This window comes from Argiope bruennichi, chromosome 3, assembly GCF_947563725.1.
Source record: "Argiope bruennichi chromosome 3, qqArgBrue1.1, whole genome shotgun sequence".
Classification (NCBI taxonomy): Eukaryota; Metazoa; Arthropoda; class Arachnida; order Araneae; family Araneidae; genus Argiope; species Argiope bruennichi.
In genome coordinates this window covers 95,119,669-95,140,370 of record NC_079153.1, presented here as the reverse complement: position 1 = coordinate 95,140,370, position 20,702 = coordinate 95,119,669, and the positions used below count along the sequence as shown (strand labels likewise).

At 28.8% G+C, this 20,702-nt stretch overlaps 1 protein-coding gene across 1 annotated transcript; it reads left to right on the top strand.

Moving 5' to 3' along the window:
• Positions 1 to 462: 462 nt before the first annotated feature.
• Positions 463 to 20,586, top strand: LOC129962657 (maternal protein tudor-like). Its single transcript, XM_056076545.1, has 5 exons — positions 463 to 2,877; positions 5,504 to 7,305; positions 8,652 to 8,919; positions 12,919 to 13,179; positions 15,795 to 20,586. The coding sequence occupies exons 1-5, from the start codon at positions 576 to 578 to the stop codon at positions 20,342 to 20,344; spliced, it is 9,183 nt and encodes a 3,060-aa protein (XP_055932520.1). The 5' UTR covers positions 463 to 575; the 3' UTR covers positions 20,345 to 20,586.
• Positions 20,587 to 20,702: the final 116 nt, after the last annotated feature.

Here is a 20,702-nt window from a genome sequence, read left to right as displayed (position 1 = left end):
GATTGTATGATATATGATTCCCTCACAAAATATCACTTTTACCGCGATCCGTCCCATTGGTGTAAACAATGCAAGGAGCTTACGCACAGAATCAAGATTTTATTAACTCCCCTACAATGGGGATCGTAATTCTTCTCTTAAATAATAGGAAACTACTTTATTTCATAAATATATTGAAAGAAACGATATCAGACATAACAATGCTTTATTTATTTCAGGGCTCAAAATATTTTTAGTATAAAGGTTGTGACGTCGCTATGATTAATTAATTTTCTTAAATGATTAAAAGCTATGAAAAATTTGTGCATTGTTAAAATTTTACGTCGTAATACATTCATTTTTTTGAATAAATTTTGAACCAATGCTTTTGAATTTTTATGACTTTTGAGAGTTTTTTTTTTTTTTAAATCATTTCTGTTCTTATAACTGTGACTGTTATCTGTTGAATAGAAACTTATCGGTTTTTTTTGTGTGTGTCGTGTGGTTGCCCTTAATATTTTTATTATGTGTGACATGTGATTATCTTCTGCAAATTATATTGCTATAATTTTTGTTAAAGTTAATATTCGGGAATCATGGCCCTGATTAGACAATCGACACCAAAAGATGCTATTATCACTTTCGTGAAAGGTGATGGCGCATTTCTAAAATTTTGGGCTTTGCCTGTCACTGCTGTTGATACTTTAAAAGCCCTCGAAAACCATTTAAGTAAAACGGGCAGTGATTTGGCGAATTCATCAGGATTTCTGAATTGTAACCAAGTTCCTGTTGGTGCTGTATGTGCTGTATTTTCCAAAGGCAGACGGGCATGGGTACGTGCTCGTGTTCTAAATGTTATCAATTTCTCTGAACTTACAGTGCAATTGATAGATTATGGAAATGAAGAAAGAGTATCTATTGAGGAATTGAGAAAGCTGGATGCTAATTTATGTCAAAATAAAGGACAAGCTATCGAATGTATATTAGCTGACGTTCGACCGGCTTTTGAAGAATGGTCTCTCGATGCTGTTAGATTTTGTGAATCACAGTTACTTTATCAAACTGTTTCTTGTTTTGTTGTTTCTAATTATGGGGAAGTACCAATTGTGAGAATTGCAAAAAAAGGTGAAAAAGAACCATTTGTTCAAAGGCTTATAAACAGTGGGCTTGCATATATCAAGCCAGAAGTACCCCCTCAGCAACCTATACGTCCTGTTTTTAATTACAAAATGAACATTTTAGATCGGAATACTACTCATCTTGTTAAAGTTGCATGTTCAGATAATCCATATAAATTCTATGTGCAGCTTGCAGCAGCTGAAGTGGAATTAAATAAATTGATGGATGAAATCAGAGCATATACTTCTACAGAAAGTTTTGTTCCTGTTAATTCACCACAGCTTGAAACTCCTTGTCTAGCTGTATTTTCTGGTAGCCATATGTTCTGCCGAGCCACAATTAAATCAATTACTCATAACCAGTATTCTGTGTTCTTTGTTGATTACGGATATTGTGAACCAAAGCTTTATAAAGAATTGAGAGCAATACCAAATCGTTATCTTGCTCTTCCTGCCCAAGCAATTTGTTGTTCTTTACCTAAAGATGATATTAGTGTGGAAGAATTTCGTCGCATTATTAATTGTGGACTTCTTGAGTGTCATGTTGTAGGCCACAGTGGTTCAACAACTAACATGGTTCATATTGTTCGTTTGGCACCACATGCACAGCAGTCCTTGATGCAAAGGCATTTCCCTCCTACAATGCCTCAGGTATTGAGTTATCAACGTCAAAAACTGAATGTCAATACTACATATGATGTCACAGTAAGCTATACTAATGATATAACTGAATTTTACTGTCAGCTTCTTCAATTTAAAGATCAGTTAGATAATTTGTCAAATGTTCTTAATTCTGGATGTGAACTCGAGCCTTTATCGCTTGTTGATTGTGTCCCTAATTTACCTGTTTGTGTAAAGTTCTCGGAAGATCTTGCCTGGTATCGAGCACAGATTGTGAAAGTGAGTCATGAGAACGATATTGAAGTATTTTTTGTTGATTATGGTAATTACGACAATGCATCTTTAAGAGATGTTCGTAGGATGAAGCCTGATTTAATGAAGCTTCCCATCCAGGCTTATAAGTGTTGTTTATATGGTGTTGAATTACCTTCAGATTCTAGCCAGAAAGATAGCATGTTTGACATGTTTGAGGAATTAACTGCTGGTGAAAATTTGGTAGCACATGTCCATTCAATTACAGATGATCAAAGTTATGCCTTGACTCTCAAAGATAAAAATTCATCTACTTCAGTCAATGAAAAACTTATGCCAAAATTGTCAACTATCCCTTCTGTACCTGTTTCTGATGTTGAACAACTTTATATTACTTATTTCAGTTCCCCCTCTTCATTTTTTGCTCAGTTTGAAAAACTGAGCTTAAAAAAATTGGAAGAAATGCAAATTGAAATAAATGAACTCTATGCAAATGCTCGAAATACTTCTTTCAAACCAAAAGCTGGGGATTTTGTTTGTGCGAAATTTAGCATGGACAATGGCTTCTATCGAGCCAGGGTTGAAAAAGCGGCTGGTAATAGCTGTGATGTGGCTTTTGTTGATTATGGAAATAAGGAAACTATTCCACTTTCTGATATTCATCCCATGGAAAAGAAATTTATAAGTTATCCTCAGTTTGGCGTTGAATGTGGATTGGTTTCATACCCACCTGCAACACCTATTGAAAAGTTACAAAGTCTTATGGTAGAAAACTCTATTCAAGCAAAGATGGTCAGAGAAGAAAATAGGAAGTGGTTGATAACTCTCACTGAAGATTTCAATGGAAATGTTGCTATTTTAGAACTATTACGACAGCATGAGACAGTTGTTCCACGCTCCATACATGGTAATTTTCTTTTTGATGTTTGAAATTTTGTTCTAACAAAATTTTACTTTTATAATTATAATAATAATATAATATTAATTAATATAATATTAGTATAAAATAATACTAATTATTTTTATTTGCTAAACATATCAAACTTTATTTTAAATTAACTATACTGTTTGTTTATTGTTTTCCCAGTGAAATAGCAAAATGAATTTATAAGTTATGTTAACTCTATTATTAAAGATGATGGTGAAAATATAAAGTAGGGATTTCCAAGTAAGGTAGGTGCTTTAATGAAAAAAAGAAGTAAATTAATTTAGTTAGACTGATTTTGGAGATGGTTATGTTAGATTTGATATATTTTTTCAGTGGACTATTTGAATTGCTTTTAAAATAATGTTTGAGATAAAAAAAAAGAAAGTTCTACATGATTAAGGTTTTGATAGTAAATATCTGTATTGAATGTGAAAGATTAGGCATAAACTTTTCAAATAATTCTTTCTTTCCTGTATTAAAATTCTAGCACAAGTAAAAATGTTATTTATTTTATGTGGTTAATTTTCTTGAATATGAACAATTAAATATAAAGTTTATTATTTAAAAGGTCTATTTCAAAAATTTCCAAGAAATATACTTGTCAGTTTTTATTTTAAGTAACTTATTTAATAAATTGGCTGTGTTAATGATTTATGTTTCTTACTTTTAAATATAGCATAAACTGTAATTAATGTGCTAGAAATGAATATCTGAAAAGACAAACTATTTTGCTCAATACAGGTCCATTGACCTAGAAGTGAACTAAAATAAGATTGAAAAAAAAAGTAAGATAATCATGCAAATACCATTTAAAACTGGCACAAATATAAATCTACTGTTATTGGGAATGAATTTTCCAAGCATTTAATGAAAGTCTTCAATAATACAAGTAAGACCCATGTTTAAAAATATGATAATCATTTCATCTTCCTCTTATTTTCTAAATTTAATTGAATATTTCATAGATCATTGTGTTTGTCAGCTTTTTCCCCCCCCTTGAAAAATGCATTTTTTTTTTTTTTTTTTTTTTTTAAGTTAAGAAAATCAAGAAGGGTTTTCTATTTTTTAAAAAAGATTTATGTTGTCCTTGTGCATAAAGATAGGTTTGGGGTGTTTATGTAAAGATAACATTTAAATAATGTAATAATATTACAGAAAAATTTCAGATGCTTTTAGCATTTTAAAATTATTATTTTAATTGTATTTATTAATAGCTGCCTTTGGTAATCAACTTCTTTTCTAAAGATAGTGATTTTATATAATTTTAATTGAAATTCTTAATAATATTCCTGTCTTAACTTAACAAACATATTTTAATCTTTAAACTGGTAAAATATTTAATCCATGCATTTTTTTTAGTTATTTAACAAACTGACTTTTTATTGTTTAATTAAATGTCATTAATATAAACATAATATTAAAAGATTATGATGCATTTTTCGTCCAGCAACATTAAAAAGAATTAAAGATTCTGTAAATCTTCATCATGCTATAATTTTAATCTTTAGGTGTATTGGATATATTTCTTATTTTAGAAAACTTGATTAAGAAATTTCATAGAAAAATTGATAAAAGAATGAAAGTAAAATCATTGGGTATGATTTTAATTTTGTTTTTATCTTCCTTTGTTGAATGTTAAATATTTGTGTAAGCGATAGAAATTTAAATTTCATTACAATGATGAAAAGTAAATTATGCATAAATTGTTTTAAAAATTTCATTAAAAATAGAGAGAAAATTAGGTCACTTAACTTAAAAAAGACAATTACTTGAGTTACTTAAAAAGACATTTTTTTAAATTTCAAGAGATGTGAAAATCATTTTTATGGGATAAAATTTATAGAAATTGACAAAAGAGTGTCAAAATTTTGTTTCATTCTTTATTAAAATTTTAAAAAATTCACTCTGAAGTATATATTTTTATCTATATTTATGTAAATTTGGTAGCTATAAGTGATGGCAGATTGTCAGTTAGGCAGCTGCCTATGGCTGCTTGTCTGAGAAAGGAACTGTAAGCAGCTGAGTTGAGACTTTATTTCCTAGTTGCCAAATAAATATATTTATAAAAATATAAATTTTATGAATAATAAAATATTAGGATAATAGTAGCATTTTTTAAGTGTATTTGATTAGGTTCTTATATATTTTATTACCTTTATTTTTTAATTAGAGAATTTTTAAAACTAGACATATCTTCAGTAATATTGATTACAAATATGAATATCAAGAGTCATTTTGAAAATTTTGATGAATATTTGATATTTTTGTGAAAAGTATGTAAAGTATTTCAGTTTCAGATATCAGTGAACAGGAATAATGATTAAACCTTTACACTGAGTTTTGCAGCTTGAATTAAGAATTCTGTTTTGTATATTCCTTGCTTTTCTTTATTTTTTCTAAAAAGTATGTGTTGTAAATTTTTTTTAGTATTTAAATTTCTTCTTAGTCTTATATTGTTGTGATGTATTATAAAATTATTTTAATTTTGCTTTAAATTTGTTTAAAATTACAATGCAATTAAATTTGTTTGTTTGAAAATTAGTGTTTTATTTATATTATATTATTCTATACCATTATTATTATTATAAACATTTATTTTTTGTAGGTGCTGGTCTCAGAGGATTTCAAGAACACGTTACGAAGAAAGAAGCTATTCCTGTAAATAATGAATCCAGGCAATCTCGAAGTGCCAATCAGAACTCTGCAAAATTTGATTCAGTAAGACCACCAAGAAATAAACAGCCTTTTGATAAGAGTGAAAGGTCATTTTCTTCTCCTGTCAAAGAGGACAGAAAAGAGACTCGATCATACGGAAAGGCATTTGATGTTACATCTATTCCTCCCAAAGCATATAGAAATGTTTATGTTTCTCATGTAGTAAGTCCTAGTGAATTTTATTGCCAGGTAGAAGAAGAAAGTACTAAACTTCAAATTATGATGAAAAGTATTGAGGATACATACTGCAATTTGAATGACAATGAAATGAAAGTGCATGACCTTGCTGTTGATTCTCCATGTTGTGCAATGTTTCAAGAAGATGAATCCTGGTATCGGGCACAGATTAAAGAAATTGGTCCAGAAACTTGTAATGTTTATTTTATTGATTATGGAAATACCGATACTGTACCTATTTCAAAGATAAAGGAATTACAAAGAGAATTTTTCAACCTCCCCCCTCAAGCCATACGTTGCAAATCATATAATGTATCTCCAAAAAGTGGTAGTTGGAGTGATGAAGACATTGAAACTTTTAGAGAGATGACCCTTGAAAAATCATTTGTTGCCCAGTTTGTGGAATCAGATGAAAATGGTACTTATGCTGTAAATTTAGTAAGTATTGGTAAATTACAAGATGATGTTCTCAACAAAGAATTTGTGTCTTTAGGTCATGGACGTTTAGAAGATGCAAGTAAAATAATTGTTATGAATTCTCACACTGTATCAAGCAATTTAACTTTTCCTGTACCCGTTGTTAACCTTGGCTCACTTGAAAATGTGACTGTTACCTTTGGTCTAAATCCTGGAGAGGTATTTTGCCAACTGAAATCTTCTGAAGAGGATTTTAAAAAAATGATGTTTAAAATGCAGGAATATTATGAAAAAGTTTCGATTGCAGAAGCAATGATTGATAGACCTCACCCTGGAATGATATGTGTTTGCCAGTTTTCTTTAGATTCTGTATGGTATAGAGGTGAAATTAAAAAAGTAGAAAAGAACTCATTGGATATATTGTATGTAGATTATGGTAATAAGGAAATTGTTGATAGGAAAAAAATCCGTTCTATTACTCAGGATTTCACACTGTTGCCAATTCAGGCTATCAAATGTCGTTTAAAAGGAATTAAACCTCCTGGAAAAGCATGGGCTGTGAATGATAAACTGGGCCAATACTTTGAAGGAGATGTACAGTGTAGATTTATTTCTAAATTGGAAGATTCTTATCTGGTTGATATGACTTGCAATAAAGAAAATGTTGCTCAAAAGCTTGCCAATGATGGCCTTGCTGCCCTTGATGTCCCTTTAAAAGAGCAGCAAATTTTACCCCAGACAGTAAAAGCTATAAAATCACAGCCTATGGCATTACTTTTGAAACGAGAGATGACTTTTGTTTCTGGACAGTTGTTATCGGTTACTGTCTCTTTTGCTGAGAGCCCTTTCAAATTTTGGTGCCAACTTGTGGATGAATCTGAACTTCTAGAAAAATTGATGTCTGATATTGAAAGTCAGTACATGAATAATGGAGCTCATCCTATTAATGCAGCTGCCTTGACACCTGGGGCTTACTGTATGGCAAAATATTCAGATGATGAATCATGGTACAGAGCCCAAATAAAATCCTGCGAGTTGGAGAAGTATGAAGTCTTCTTTATAGATTATGGGAATTCAGAAGAAACTTCATTAAATCAGGTATATTCTTATGTTTATATAAATACATTTGTTAGATATGCTTAGTATGCTTTTTATAAATTGTTCAGCTAAATTAAATTTCTATATATTGCTGTTTCACATTATGCTATTTGTTTTACTAATTCATTAGAATGTACTTATAGATTGTCAAGGCAAATTGCTAATATTCAGAATTCTTTTTCTTTTAGCTAAGCAGGATTTAAAATGCATCAGTTAGTACAATCAGACATAGGATTTTTTTTGCCAAATATTTGTTAATGAAAAATTAAAAATAAATGTTAAAAAAAACAGTGTTTTTATTCAGCAAATCAATTTTGTCTTAATACTAAATTTGCTGACATTTCACCGATAAATTGGAACTGTCGTTTTGTCCTTTTTTGGTAGTTTCAGTGTTATTATCTTAGTAAAATCAGCTAAAAAAATCATGCAATGCATTGAATGAAGTAAAATGTGAAAGCAAACTGTGCCAGAAAAAATGTATAATATTCATTTCTTAATTTTTAATACAAAATATAGGATGACATTTTAATGAAAAAAATTATGCAAAAAATGTTTTTTTATTAAATGAGAAATCAAAACTTGTGTGTGTGTGTGGGGGGGGGGAATGGTACATTAATTAAATTTGTATCTTTTAAAAGAAAATATTTTGAATTTTTATAGTAATACAATTTTTTTATGTGTTAAATGGATGTTATTAAAAAGTTATGTTTTGCTTAAAAATATTAAAACAAGTGAAAAATTATTGGCCTTAAAAGAATAATTTTATGAATTTTAGAATGGCATTAAAATACTTTTGTGTAGTGATTTCTATTCTTGCTTAATTTATAATTAAAATTAAAAAAAATAATTTGGGGATTCAAATTCCCAACCTCTAAAATATATTCATGTCAAATTTGATAGCTTTATGTAAAATAATCTGCCCTGTAGAACAACAGACACTCACATGCATTCTCGTTTATTATTAGACAGAATATTAAAATTTTGCACTGTTTAAAATTCTATTTACTTGCATCTTAGATTTATTATTGTAAATAATGAATTATTACTAAAGATTCATTGAAGAGGGAAGGAAATGCAGAATCTTCCCTTGCAGGGATTGAGATGATTAGGATGGATTATAAAAATATTATTTGATTTATATGAACTTTATTCTTGAGTCAGTTCATATTTTAAATAATTTTATATTAAATATAATGTGAAAACATAAATATAATGTAATGGGGTGTTTTTAATTTTAAATAAAAACTGATAATGTTAAATTATTGAAAATGACTTGGTATCAAATTGTTTTTTGCAAAAGAGCTTAATTTTATCCTTATTTTACCCAATTTTTTATTTAATTTTAGTTAGCTGCAATTCTTCCAGAGTTTCTTACAATTCCTCCTTTATGTTTTGAATGTCGACTTTCAAGAGCTCCTCCCAACTGTGATAGCAATAAAACGGAAGAGTTCCAGGCAGCTGTAGAAGAAGCTGAAGAAATAACTGCTAAAGTAGAAGGTGTTATAAATGACACTTACATTATGACTCTGCTTTTTGAAAAAGATGGAGAAGAAGTGAATCTTAGTGATCTTCTCTTTGGTTTTCATGAGGATACTTCTACTTCTTTATCTGCTGGTAAAAAAAAAAAAATGTTTTATTTGACATAAGTGACTTAAACTTAGCATATTTTTGAGTTCTTGTAATAATATTAATCGTACTAATCAGAAAACTTCTCAATTTCTTCCTTCAGTGTTTATCAGTAATAAAAGTGCATGTTTAATGTTGTATATTTACATTCTACTTGGTAAATTGCTGGACATACAACTATAAAATTGGTACGAATGTAGTTTTGACGGTGAAGATATGCATCTCTATGTGACTTTTTGAAACTGAATTAAAAATCCTATCATGTATTTCTGCTTTAACTTTCAAAAGCATTACTATAGGGGGAAAAAAGTTACAGCATCATTTATCTTTTAGCTGTTGTACAATTATTTCCTGAATTTTAACAAATTTGAAAAAATACTTTTATGCATAATTTGCAACTGTGCATTCATTATTATATGGAAACTTAAATCATTTCATTGTTTCTATAAATATTTTCTTTTTTTAAAAAAATATTCTCTTCTATTTTTAATTAAACAAGTAAATTTTAAATTAAAATTCAAAAGTAATTTTTAAAATTATATTTCTTGGGTACAATTCTTGTTTATTTGCGTTTAGTCATTTATAATTTAAAAGTAAAAAAATCATTTAGTGTGCATATGATGACTTATGGTACACTCATAAATCACTAAATAGTACATTATTTTTGATGATATAATTTGGTTGTAGGGGAAAAATTTAAGTATAAAATAATACCCTTTTTTACCATTTTTAACTATTTACAATTCAGAATTGTATATTCTACTTTTTCTACTCCATTATGGATATTAATCACACACTGGATATTTGATAAGGTATTGTGTTCAATAATCTCAAGAAAGAAATCAATTTTTAGATATTTCGTGTGACAGAAATATCATGAACAAGCATTTTAATTATACAATTTTATTAAGAAAAAGAAATGAATGCAAATATATTATTGATGAATATATATATTATTGATTTTTTAATGCATTGGATCTTTTAAAAATTTTATTCTACCATAGTATTAATCTATACTTATAATAAAGCTCAATGTGTGTGTGTGTTGGCGCTCTACAGCCCAGACCGTTCGACCTACAGCTACCAAATTTGGCACATGCATACCTTGGAGATCGGGAATGTGCACCAGGGGCCCCTTTTTTTGAATTTGTAATTAAAATTTTAATTATTAAATAAAAACTAACTTTCCCACCAAAAAATCTTTTCATTTCCCCACCCCAAATGAGTAAGGCTTCAATTTTTTTTTTTCCGCACTAAAGAGAATAGGCTTAACATATTTTTGACCGATTATTTCAAACGATTCTACTTATTTTCTTAATGTTTGTTGCATTTAAAATTAAACATTGTTAATTAATCGATCTTTCAGATTCATTCTGAACTACTTTTGAATTAAAACAAAACAGAATAAAGGAAATTAAAAATTTCTAATATGCATAGCGTTACCCCAACTGGCGTAAAAATATTCACGCATTTGCGTTACCATAATTGGCGTTGAAAATTCACACATCCACATTGTTTTCTGATTGTTCACAACTCTATTTTGAACTTATACGGACTTGGTTTTGAAGGCTTAACACGTTTCCAACCGATTATTTCAAACAATTCTGTTTATTTTCTTAGTGTTTGATACATTTATAACTAAAAATTATTAATTGATTGATCTGTTCATGATGAATCTGAGAAAATTTTATTGAAAACTTCTTGAGATATTACATAAATTAAGAAAGATATTCTTTAGTGTCCATAAGGTTTAAATATTCAGCAACTCTGTTTTCAGACCTCATATTTAAAAAAATGCTTCATTTCAGTAAAAAATGTTCTTATATTGATTGCAGTTTAACCATATCCACTTTAATTTAAAGCATAAATTCTACTGGAACTAACAGAAAATTAGAGATACACATATTACGTTATGGCTGAAGGCCTTTATAATATTATGAATAAATTATATACTATGAAGAAGCTATTAAAATAGGAGTTAAATAAAATATTTAATTATTAAAATTTTAACGAGCATTAAGAGTGGCGAACCGGTTGGTCGCCAAAGGCTAATTATTACAATGTATATTTATGATGTAAAAGTTCCTTAAAATATAATAAAAAAAATTTTCAAAATGTTTTATTTTTTTATTAATAACTTTATTTAAAGTACATTAATTCATAATTGGAAAATGAATTTTATGATGATACATATATTTTTGATTCATGGTACAAATTTTAGAAATATGTGAACTTCTGATGTTTTGTGTACTGAATGTTCTTTTGCAATATTTTCATGTATTTGAAAGTTTTAATGCTCATCAAAAATTAGTATAATTAGTTTTTTAGAAAATAACTGCTCTTTTTTTTTATCATTTTTATTGTACAAAACATTAGTTAGTGAATGCAATATTATTATGGTATTCAGTTATTTGTTTTGGATAATATATTTGGATGTTTCCTTATGTTACATTTTATAAAGATATGATTTACTTAGAAGTAATTTTCTTTTTTTTATACCTTTTCAAATAGGGTTTTTTTTTTTTTTTCTTTTTGCTTGCTCAATAGATTTTAACTGTAGTAATTATATACCTTAAAGGAACACTTAAAATATTTTTGCTTTCTTCACATGGGGATTCTTTATTTATTTTGTTCTTTAAACTTTTTTAGATGTTTTAACTCTAAAGAGCTCGTCTTTTTTCCCCGTTTTATTTTCAACGTAAAATTATGCTAGTTCTACATATATTCTCAACAAAATGTGTTACTTAGTTATATTTTACCATTCCATAGTTACTTAATTACTTTTCATAACAATTAAAAAATGTGTGAATAACAAAAAAAAGTATAATATTTTGTGTATAGAGTTGATTGTTTTGAGCAAGAATATTGGGACTTTCCATATTTTTGCATTTATGCTTTTTGTCATTTTTGTATATTTATGTATTCACTAAAGCTTTCAACTAATAAAACAAATCATTAAATACCAATAAGAGTATATTTTATGCTATCTTGTTCAATGTTTAAAGATGAATTATCCTTTGCTCTGAAGTCCACACAGAAAATATATCTCATGTCTACTTAAAATTGGCAATATATATGTAATGATATTTTAACTCTAATTTCAATTTAATTAATTTTCAAGATTTTATCTTAATTTAGCCCATAGTAACTTCATTCTAAAATATTCTCTTATTTCGTGATCCAATTCCACTGTCTCTACTTAATTAATTCAAGAGAAGCTTTGTTAAATTGTTGAATCAGCTAAAATCTAACTTTCCGACACTACGCATGAAGAGATAACATACTGCTGATCAAGCAAATTCTTTTTTAAAATCTCCCTGTGTTTCCCCTACCTTGTCCACCCGTATAACGAAAATCCCTGTCGAAATCTCATAATACATTAGCACTGAAAAGAAGTATTTTCCCTATCAAAATCATAGGTTATATAAGACCAGGGATAAAATGTCCAAGAGCTTTTTTCCTCATTCCGTTTCTGTGTCGCTCTGTGTGCTCATCACCTGTACATATGCTTGCTTCTTCAAAATGAAATAAAACGACGTCACAAAATTAAAAGTATCTTCATTGTCTTCAAACTGCATCATGCTTCACAACAAATAATATTACATATGTATATATATTTAATTCAATTTAATATAACTTTAAAAAATGAATCTATCAGTTACAGAAATTTTATGTTTTGATTTTGCAAAAGAAATATTAAATCGTAAGAAATATTATATAAAGCTATTTTTATCTTAAAACCTAATTAGACTTAGAATTATAAAATAATGTTATTCTGTAAATTTAGTGCTGTTCTTAAAATTTCTAATTTTAAAAAAGTAGTTGATATTTCATCTTTTATTCAGAGCCATAAATATGTTTTTTATTAAATATTTTTAGATTTGATTTTGGTTTAAAGATAAAGTTAAATTTGGTTTATTTTTTATTATTTGAATTTTTGACGTCTTCTGTATATGGTAGATATAATATGTATACCTTTTTTTGCAGAAGTACCTAAATTTTTACCTCCTGATGTTCCTCTTGGCTACCAAGAAGGTTATGCCACTGTGGTCAATACACCTCATGATTTCTTCATTCAACTAGCAACTAGTGAAGATGTTTTGTTTGAATTAGCAACTGAATTGTCTAAACAATGCGAGTCTGATAATGCAGCAGCAATTATTCAAAATCCTTGCATTGGCTATGCTTGTTGTGCTCAGTTTCCTGAGGATAATAGTTGGTATAGAGCTGAAGTTATTAATATTCAAGGTAAGTAATCTCTAAATCTTTTTTTAATGGGATGAGACATAGGTCATATGTATGCAAAATGTATTACTTGTTAAGGAGTTCATAAATTTTTTTTTGAATTTATCTTCCATGGATTTTTTTACTTTTCTTATTTGTTTCAATATGTTTACTTTTGTACATCACATTTGGCCAATATATTTTTTTTTGGATTATTTATAATTAAAAAAAATAGCACCTTTTTTGATTTTCTGTATTTTTTCCCAGTTTTATTTGCATTAAATCATTTTCTATTCTTTCAAAAACAAACAAAGATTTAAACATTGATTTTTTTTTTTTTTTTTTTGCTTTATATAATTTTAAAAAAATTCGAAATATTGTTTTAATTTATGATTTTCTTTTATTTTTGTTATTGATAGAGAGAGGAAGATTCTCAAAATTAATTCTCAATTCTATTAAATTCTCTTATATAAATATTCTTAAATTTTAAACATTCTTATTACAAAGTGCATAATTGGCCACGTTTAGGAAATATTTCAATTTTTGATCGCACTGAAAAAGTTACTCATGGGCAGAGTGAATTAGTGTCATATTTTGTAGCTGTGAAATGAATTCAAATTATAACTATAGTTTCACAAATGAATCGCATTAAAAAAACCCAACATAGATTAAAAAAGTGTATGAACATTTAAATACTAGTAAATTTGATTTTTTTCCAGATGATATTGAGAAAACAAGAATGTTAGAAATAAATCCAATTGATTTGAAACTAGAAGGAACCTATTGTTTTGCAAATAAATAATGAAAAAAAGATTCTGATCTTCTTTTCATGAATATAAAGTTGTCGTATATCAATATGCTATATTAAAATTTTCTTTACTTATTTCTTTAAGTACATTTATTCAAGTTTTTCAAATAGTCATTTTTTTAATAGAATATGAGTAAAAAAAATTAAATATATATATATATTTTTTTTGTCAAAATTTGCATTTTTGTTTTTTTTACAACAATCATGCAGCTATCTTTTAATTTACAAATATCTGTTTAGATACTCTGTTATTAGCTAAAGAAGCAAGTCTTATCCATTCCTTTTTTGTTATTATATATTCATTTCGAGAAAATGAATTGAAAACTATAACCTTTTTTTTTTTCATTAAAAATAAAAACTGAAAATATATCACTTAATTTAGATGTATTTTTTTCTGACTGTGAAGTTTTGATATATTATAAAATATTTGATATATAACACATGATAGAGATATATAGTATCTCCCTGCTGTCTGGCATTTTAGTTGTTTACTTTTATTAAGACAAAATGGGGATGAAAGCCTTAATGTAGCTTGTGATATTAAGTCATATGTCTTACAAGCATATGAATGCATATTTTTAAAGTATGTAACTTCGTTTAAAAAGAAAAATGAATAAATGATGTGAAAACAGCATATTGCTTAGAGACTGTTTTTGTCATATTTTTATTCGATGAAAATAACTTCTCTGAACTTTAAAAATATTTTTAATATTTTTTTTGAAACTTTTGCAAAATGTTTTGGAAAAAATTTTTCTTCCTGCACTTTTTTTCTTTATAATTTTTTTGAATAAAATTGTATTTGTGTTTCTTTTGAATAAATAAATACAAGAAGAAATTTTATATTTTTTATTAGTATTGATCCGTGGAATATTAATTACTCTGTTTGAAGTTGAGATTATTGTTTAAAACAATTTTTGAAAATATTTATTTTATGTAGAAACTGTAAATACAATGCATTGTATTTTACATATTTAAACTTTTTATAATATTTTTAACAATTGTTTAATATTGTATAAATATTAATGTGTATAAAATAGTACAATGTTATTATTTTCAATGGAATTATAGCTGAAATATGTGATGCGTAGTTAAATTAGTATTAGTTGTATTTTTATTAGTAGTATAAAAGGAGATAAATACTGAATACTAATAAAAAGTAATTAATATTAGTGAGATATTTACTGATATAGTCATTGGTAAAATAAATCATCTTTTTATAAATACTAATTGATAAAAACTTGAAATCAATTTCAAAAAAATCTGTCATGAGTTAGCATTCATATAATTAAAATAACTGGCAAAATAAATAAATAAATAAATAAATAAATAAAAACCTTCAGTTATAACTTGATTTTAAAAAAATATTTCACTAATTTGAATGTGATATGAAAGCTCATGATCCCTAGCTATGTCATAAATAGTTGCCTGGGCCTACTACCCTTCATTTTTTAGAGAAGGATTCATTAGATTAAGAACAACTCCTTATTCTATTGGAGTACTTCTCTCGACTCCAACCACTATACTAATTCAACTGTCTAGATATGTTATCAATGTTGCTACCTATCCCCTCTTTCTTTTTTGAGAGGTATAGTTAGAATGAAACTGAGTCCCAGAACCTCAACAACTGAACCAATTTTTTTTTGCCACTTTGCAAGTGGGAATCATTAGATCATTAAACCAAAACAATACATAAATGTTTTTTTTAAACTTTTATATGCAATAATTCCAGCAAATTATCTGTATGTCAAAAGTGGATAGTATTTTTTAGTAGTATACGAATGATATTTGTCAAGATAAATATATTCATTTTTTTTTTTTTTTTAATTTCTAGGAACTTTTGTTGATGTTCTTTTTGTGGACTATGGAAATACCAGTTCTGTTGATAAGAATCTCCTGAAACCCATGGATGAAAAACTATTAGGTATTCCTCCCTATGCAATAAGGTGCAAGTTGAATGGAATAACCTCTACTAGTGATCAGTGGTCTGATGTAGCTGTGGATGCTTTTCAAGATATGGTCCTTGATTGTCCTTTAGGAATAACTTTCATCAGCAAGGATATACCTGCCATTGTTAATATATCTAAGGAAGATAAAGATGTTGCCCAGAGCTTGATAGATATGGAACTTGCTATCATTGACTCTTGCCCTGAAACTGAGGAGGCTTATGCAGATGATCACTTAACAACAGTGGAGGACCAATTGCATTCTTTGCCTTCAGATTTGAGCTATCCACAGCGTAAGCTAAGTTCTTCTAAAATGCCTGTAAAAATTAGCTATGTTGATTCGTATGATAAATTTTATATTATGCCATTGGAGCTCAGCACAGAACTGGATACCGTGATGAAAACACTTGAAATTTTATACTCTTCTGAAGGTGAATCTGATAAAACTAAGTCATCTATTCCAGATGTACTTGAAGATCCATGTGTGTCCTTGCCTTGTGTTGCTAAATACAGTGAAGATGGGGCATGGTATAGAGCTGTTATAACTGATATTGAAGGTGAAAATATTTATGTTTTCTTTGTAGATTATGGAAATTCTGAGGTTTCTTCATTGAAAAATCTGAGACCTCTCACTCCTGAATTAATTAAAATACCACCCATTGCAATAGAATGTAAACTGTATGCTATTCAAGCTAAAGAAGGAAAAGAATATGAAATAACAGCTAAGTTAGAAGAATATTTTATAGATGAAGTAGAATTAAATATGGAAGTTTTTCAGCTTAGTGAGCCTTATGCAGTTCGATTGTACCATGGTGATGGCGACTTGGCTGAAATTTTGTGTCAAAAAGGATTGGCTGATGAAATTATTCCACCTCCTGAAACTTTTAAGGAATTACTTGTTGATAATTTGAATGAAAATGTAGCAGAAAATTTGCAGACAACATTTGTTGAAGTGACAAGTATCAAATCTAATATCATTCCACTCCGTTCCTTTGCTGATAAAGATGAACTGTCCATTAATGTCAAGTATTGGGAAAATGAAAATGGCATGATTGCAGTATATGGTGTCCCAACAGAAATAGACAATGAGCTCTCTAGCTTTCAGGAGAGATTGCAAATTTTCTGTAATGAAAATGAGGAAAGACTATCCAATATCAACTGCTTTGATTATTGTGCTGCCAAATACTTGGATGATGAAAGCTGGTATAGAGCACAAGTTATAGCTGTGGATGGAAATGACATTAAAGTTAAGTTCATTGACTATGGGAATACTGAAGTGGTTGAACCAGAATATATAAGTGCACTTCCACCCGAGTTCTTTTCGGAACCTCAGTTTTCTATTAAATTTTGCTTGAGTGGATTTAGAGTTGAGAATGACCAAAGTGAAAACTTGCAAGAGAAAATGGAAGAATATGTGTATAGTGAAAATGTCATTATAAAACTGTGTAAACATTTATGCAGTATGCCAAGTGCATGTGCTACTAATCTTTTATATGGAGAAGTGGATCTTGTAGATATGCTTTTAGCCAATAGCCTTGTTTCTCCTCAATATATTGTTAATAATCGCCTTGACAATAAATTTGAGGCAACAATTGAAAATATTATTGGAGATATATTTTATTTACTTCCTGTTCAGTTTGCTCATGAAAGAGATAATCTTCAAAAGTGTTTGCAGGAACATTGTAATGAAAGCATTTCATTTCATGAAATTGATCCTAAAAGTTTATATGCTGTTAAAATAGACAACAACTGGTCCCGTATATCTATTTTAAGCATTGATGATTCTGCTAAATGTGCTTATGTAAAATGTATTGATTTTGGAATTGAAACTGAAATTGAAATTACAAATTTCTATATGTTGCCAAAGGATTTGTGGCATCTACCTTTATTGTTACATGAATGTAAAATTATTAATTCCCCTAGCAACATAAAAACAAAAGATGTAAAAGAAGTTTCTGGACGTATCTTTGTGTGCGAGATGAAAAAATCCTATCCTGTAAAATATCCTATTGAAATACATTTGTTTGAGAAAGATACAGAGAAAAATACAGAGAAAAATCATGAGAATTCTACTTTGAGTGAAATTGACAGAGGCACAGATGACATTTTGTCGTCTGGGAACACCCTTGGAAATGAAGAGATAGCAAAATCAGAAGAAAAGGCAGACATTGAAAGGAGTGAAGTGGAAGAGTGTTTGGACAATAAAGAGTTAGATCAAATTCCACATGTTGAAAATATTGAATCAGATACAAATATGGATAATGAACTGTGCAGTGATATAGAAACATGTGTTGCAGATTCAAATGAAAAACAGCCAGAATCCTTACAAGAATCTAATCATGACCAGTATAACACTGATAATTTTAATCAAGGAGATGATGAAACATTAGGAGATCTTGATTCTATGAGTAAAATTGCCTATGTTCCAGAATGTGAATTTGACAAATTTTCTGATGCTGAAAATGTTTCAAGTAGTACTGCTCCGTCAGATGTTGGTTCTGCTGAAAAGATTCTGTCTGTTCCAGAATGTGAATTTTTAGATGCTGAAAGTGCATCTGATAGTACTGCATTGTCAAATTCTAGTTCCCCTGAGAAAGCTTCAAAAATTGATCCTGATGAAAGTAAATTGTCAAGTAGTATGGCATTTTCAGATGTTGATTCTGTTGACAATATTGTGTCCTATCCTGAATGTGAATTATTAGACTCTGAAAGTGCTCCAGAAAGCATTGTACTATCAAATTCTAGTTCTCCAGAAAAGGCTTCAAATTTGGATGTAAATAATTGTAAGTTGCCAAATGACATTGATTTGTCAGATTCAGCTGAATCGGATTTTGTAGCAAAAGCTTCAACTACTCTTCAAGATACAGAAGCAGAAAAGCCATTTATCGAATCAAATGAAATACCTGTAGGCAATAACCTTTCTACTGAAGATGTAGGTGGAGCTTTACTGGATGACAAGGTTGAAAATCACAGAGCGGAATCAGATGAGCTTGATAATTTGACAAAAAATAATTCTGTCGAGGAAAGTGAATGGGATGAGAGGCCAGAATGTGACATAAAACAGATGCCTGAACATCAGGATCAAGGATCTGATGAATTATTTGATGCAGATGGTGTTAAAAATTTAAACAATCATGCAAGTTTTATTGAACATCAAAATACTGAGACAGTATTTGAGTCACAAATTGATTTGGCATCAAATGAAATTGAAGCTGACCTCTCAGTTGTAAATGCACTTGGAGATTTCTGTATTAATCCATCTTCAGAATCATTCAATTTAATAGAGGAATCATCTCCAGATGTGTTTACTGATGTTTCTGAAGACCAAATGGTAGGGAAAGTTGATATATATGTATCAGATATTGTTATTTCCAATGGATCTGTGATGTTATCTGTGATACCTTATGATCTTCATGTAAAGCTTATGTCCACCTTAGGAGAATCCCTTCAGAGCATTTATTCTAAGAAAGAACTTGGTTTCTCACAATGCTCAGTTTCAGATCTTTGTGCTGTGCATTTGGATGGTATTTGGTGTAGAGGAAAGATAATGGAAATCCATGAAGATGAATTGACAATATTACTAATTGATTTTGGCATAACTAAAACAGTAGATAAATCTTCAGTTGTCGATCTTGAGCCTGAACATAAAAAGATTCCACCTTATGCTGTAGAATGCAAATTAGCTGGTGTATATTGTTCTCCTGAAAAAGCAGAAGATGCTAAAAACTTCATATTAGATCTTTTGTCAAGAGTGCAAGATACTGGCAAAGATGTGTCTATTGAAGTTGTTGAAAAGGGAAAGCCTAAACAAGTCAATCTATATTTGACAGGCCAAAATGTCTTATTTGGTCTGCTTTCACAGAATCTTGTCAGTCAGACAATCTCCAATTCAGATTTAAAACCTGGAAAGTATAGTGCAAAGACATCCTATATTAATATCAGTTCTGGGATAATTCAGTTATATCTCAATTTGGTGGAACAGCTGGACAGTTTACAAAGCCTTAAAAATTCCATGAAGAGTTCTTATCCTTTGAATACAGGAAAGGTTTCTGCTGTGGAAGCGGGAGTTTATGCAATTTTATATAAAGATGCATGGCACAGAGGAAAAGCTACATCAACTGATGGTGAAATTCAGTTACATCTTGTAGATTCGGGTGAAACGGTTCCTGTTGGAGAATTGTGTCATTTACTTCCAGAACACTGCATACCTCCACCTTTTGCCATTTGTTGTCAACTTCCTGATAATATTCTAATTACAGATGATGCTCTTTCAGCTGTGGAAAAGATTTTTACTGAAAGTGAATTCTCTGTTGATGTTAACCTGAACTCGGAGTCTCACAATATATCTGCCATTGTCACGGATGAAGCATTGCTCGAAAAAATCAAAAATCTGATATTGCTGGGACAGTCAGTTGTAAATGATACAGAATCTTCTTAAATTATAAGATAGATTTTATTTTTATGCTAAGCTTCTCCCCCAATTAAAATAACTCATAATTTCTTAACTTTATTTCATTATTAGAATAATTAGTATTTTAAATTTGTTTGGGGGCATTTTCATTCATAGTTTGTGTTTTACTTTTCTTGTCATTCATAACTTTTTGAAGCAGCTTGATTTTTTTTCATGCCAAACTCATCTGCAAATGTAATGTAAATAAAGAAGATTTTTGTATTCTACAATTTGCTAGTGTTTTCATTTCAAAAATAATTTGTTTTTTAGAAAGTTACTTCAAAATTTCTATCAGATGTAAGGTTTTATTCATATAACATTTTTTAGGTTTCCTTTCATTCTTTAG

Coding starts and splice junctions, on each gene's coding strand:
- LOC129962657 (XM_056076545.1), top strand. CDS start 576: ATGGCCCTGATTAGACAATCGACACCAAAAGATGCTATTATCACTTTC. Junction 2,878..5,503: donor TGTTCCACGCTCCATACATG/GTAATTTTCTTT, acceptor TATTTTTTGTAG/GTGCTGGTCTCAGAGGATTT. Junction 13,180..15,794: donor TGAAGTTATTAATATTCAAG/GTAAGTAATCTC, acceptor TTTAATTTCTAG/GAACTTTTGTTGATGTTCTT.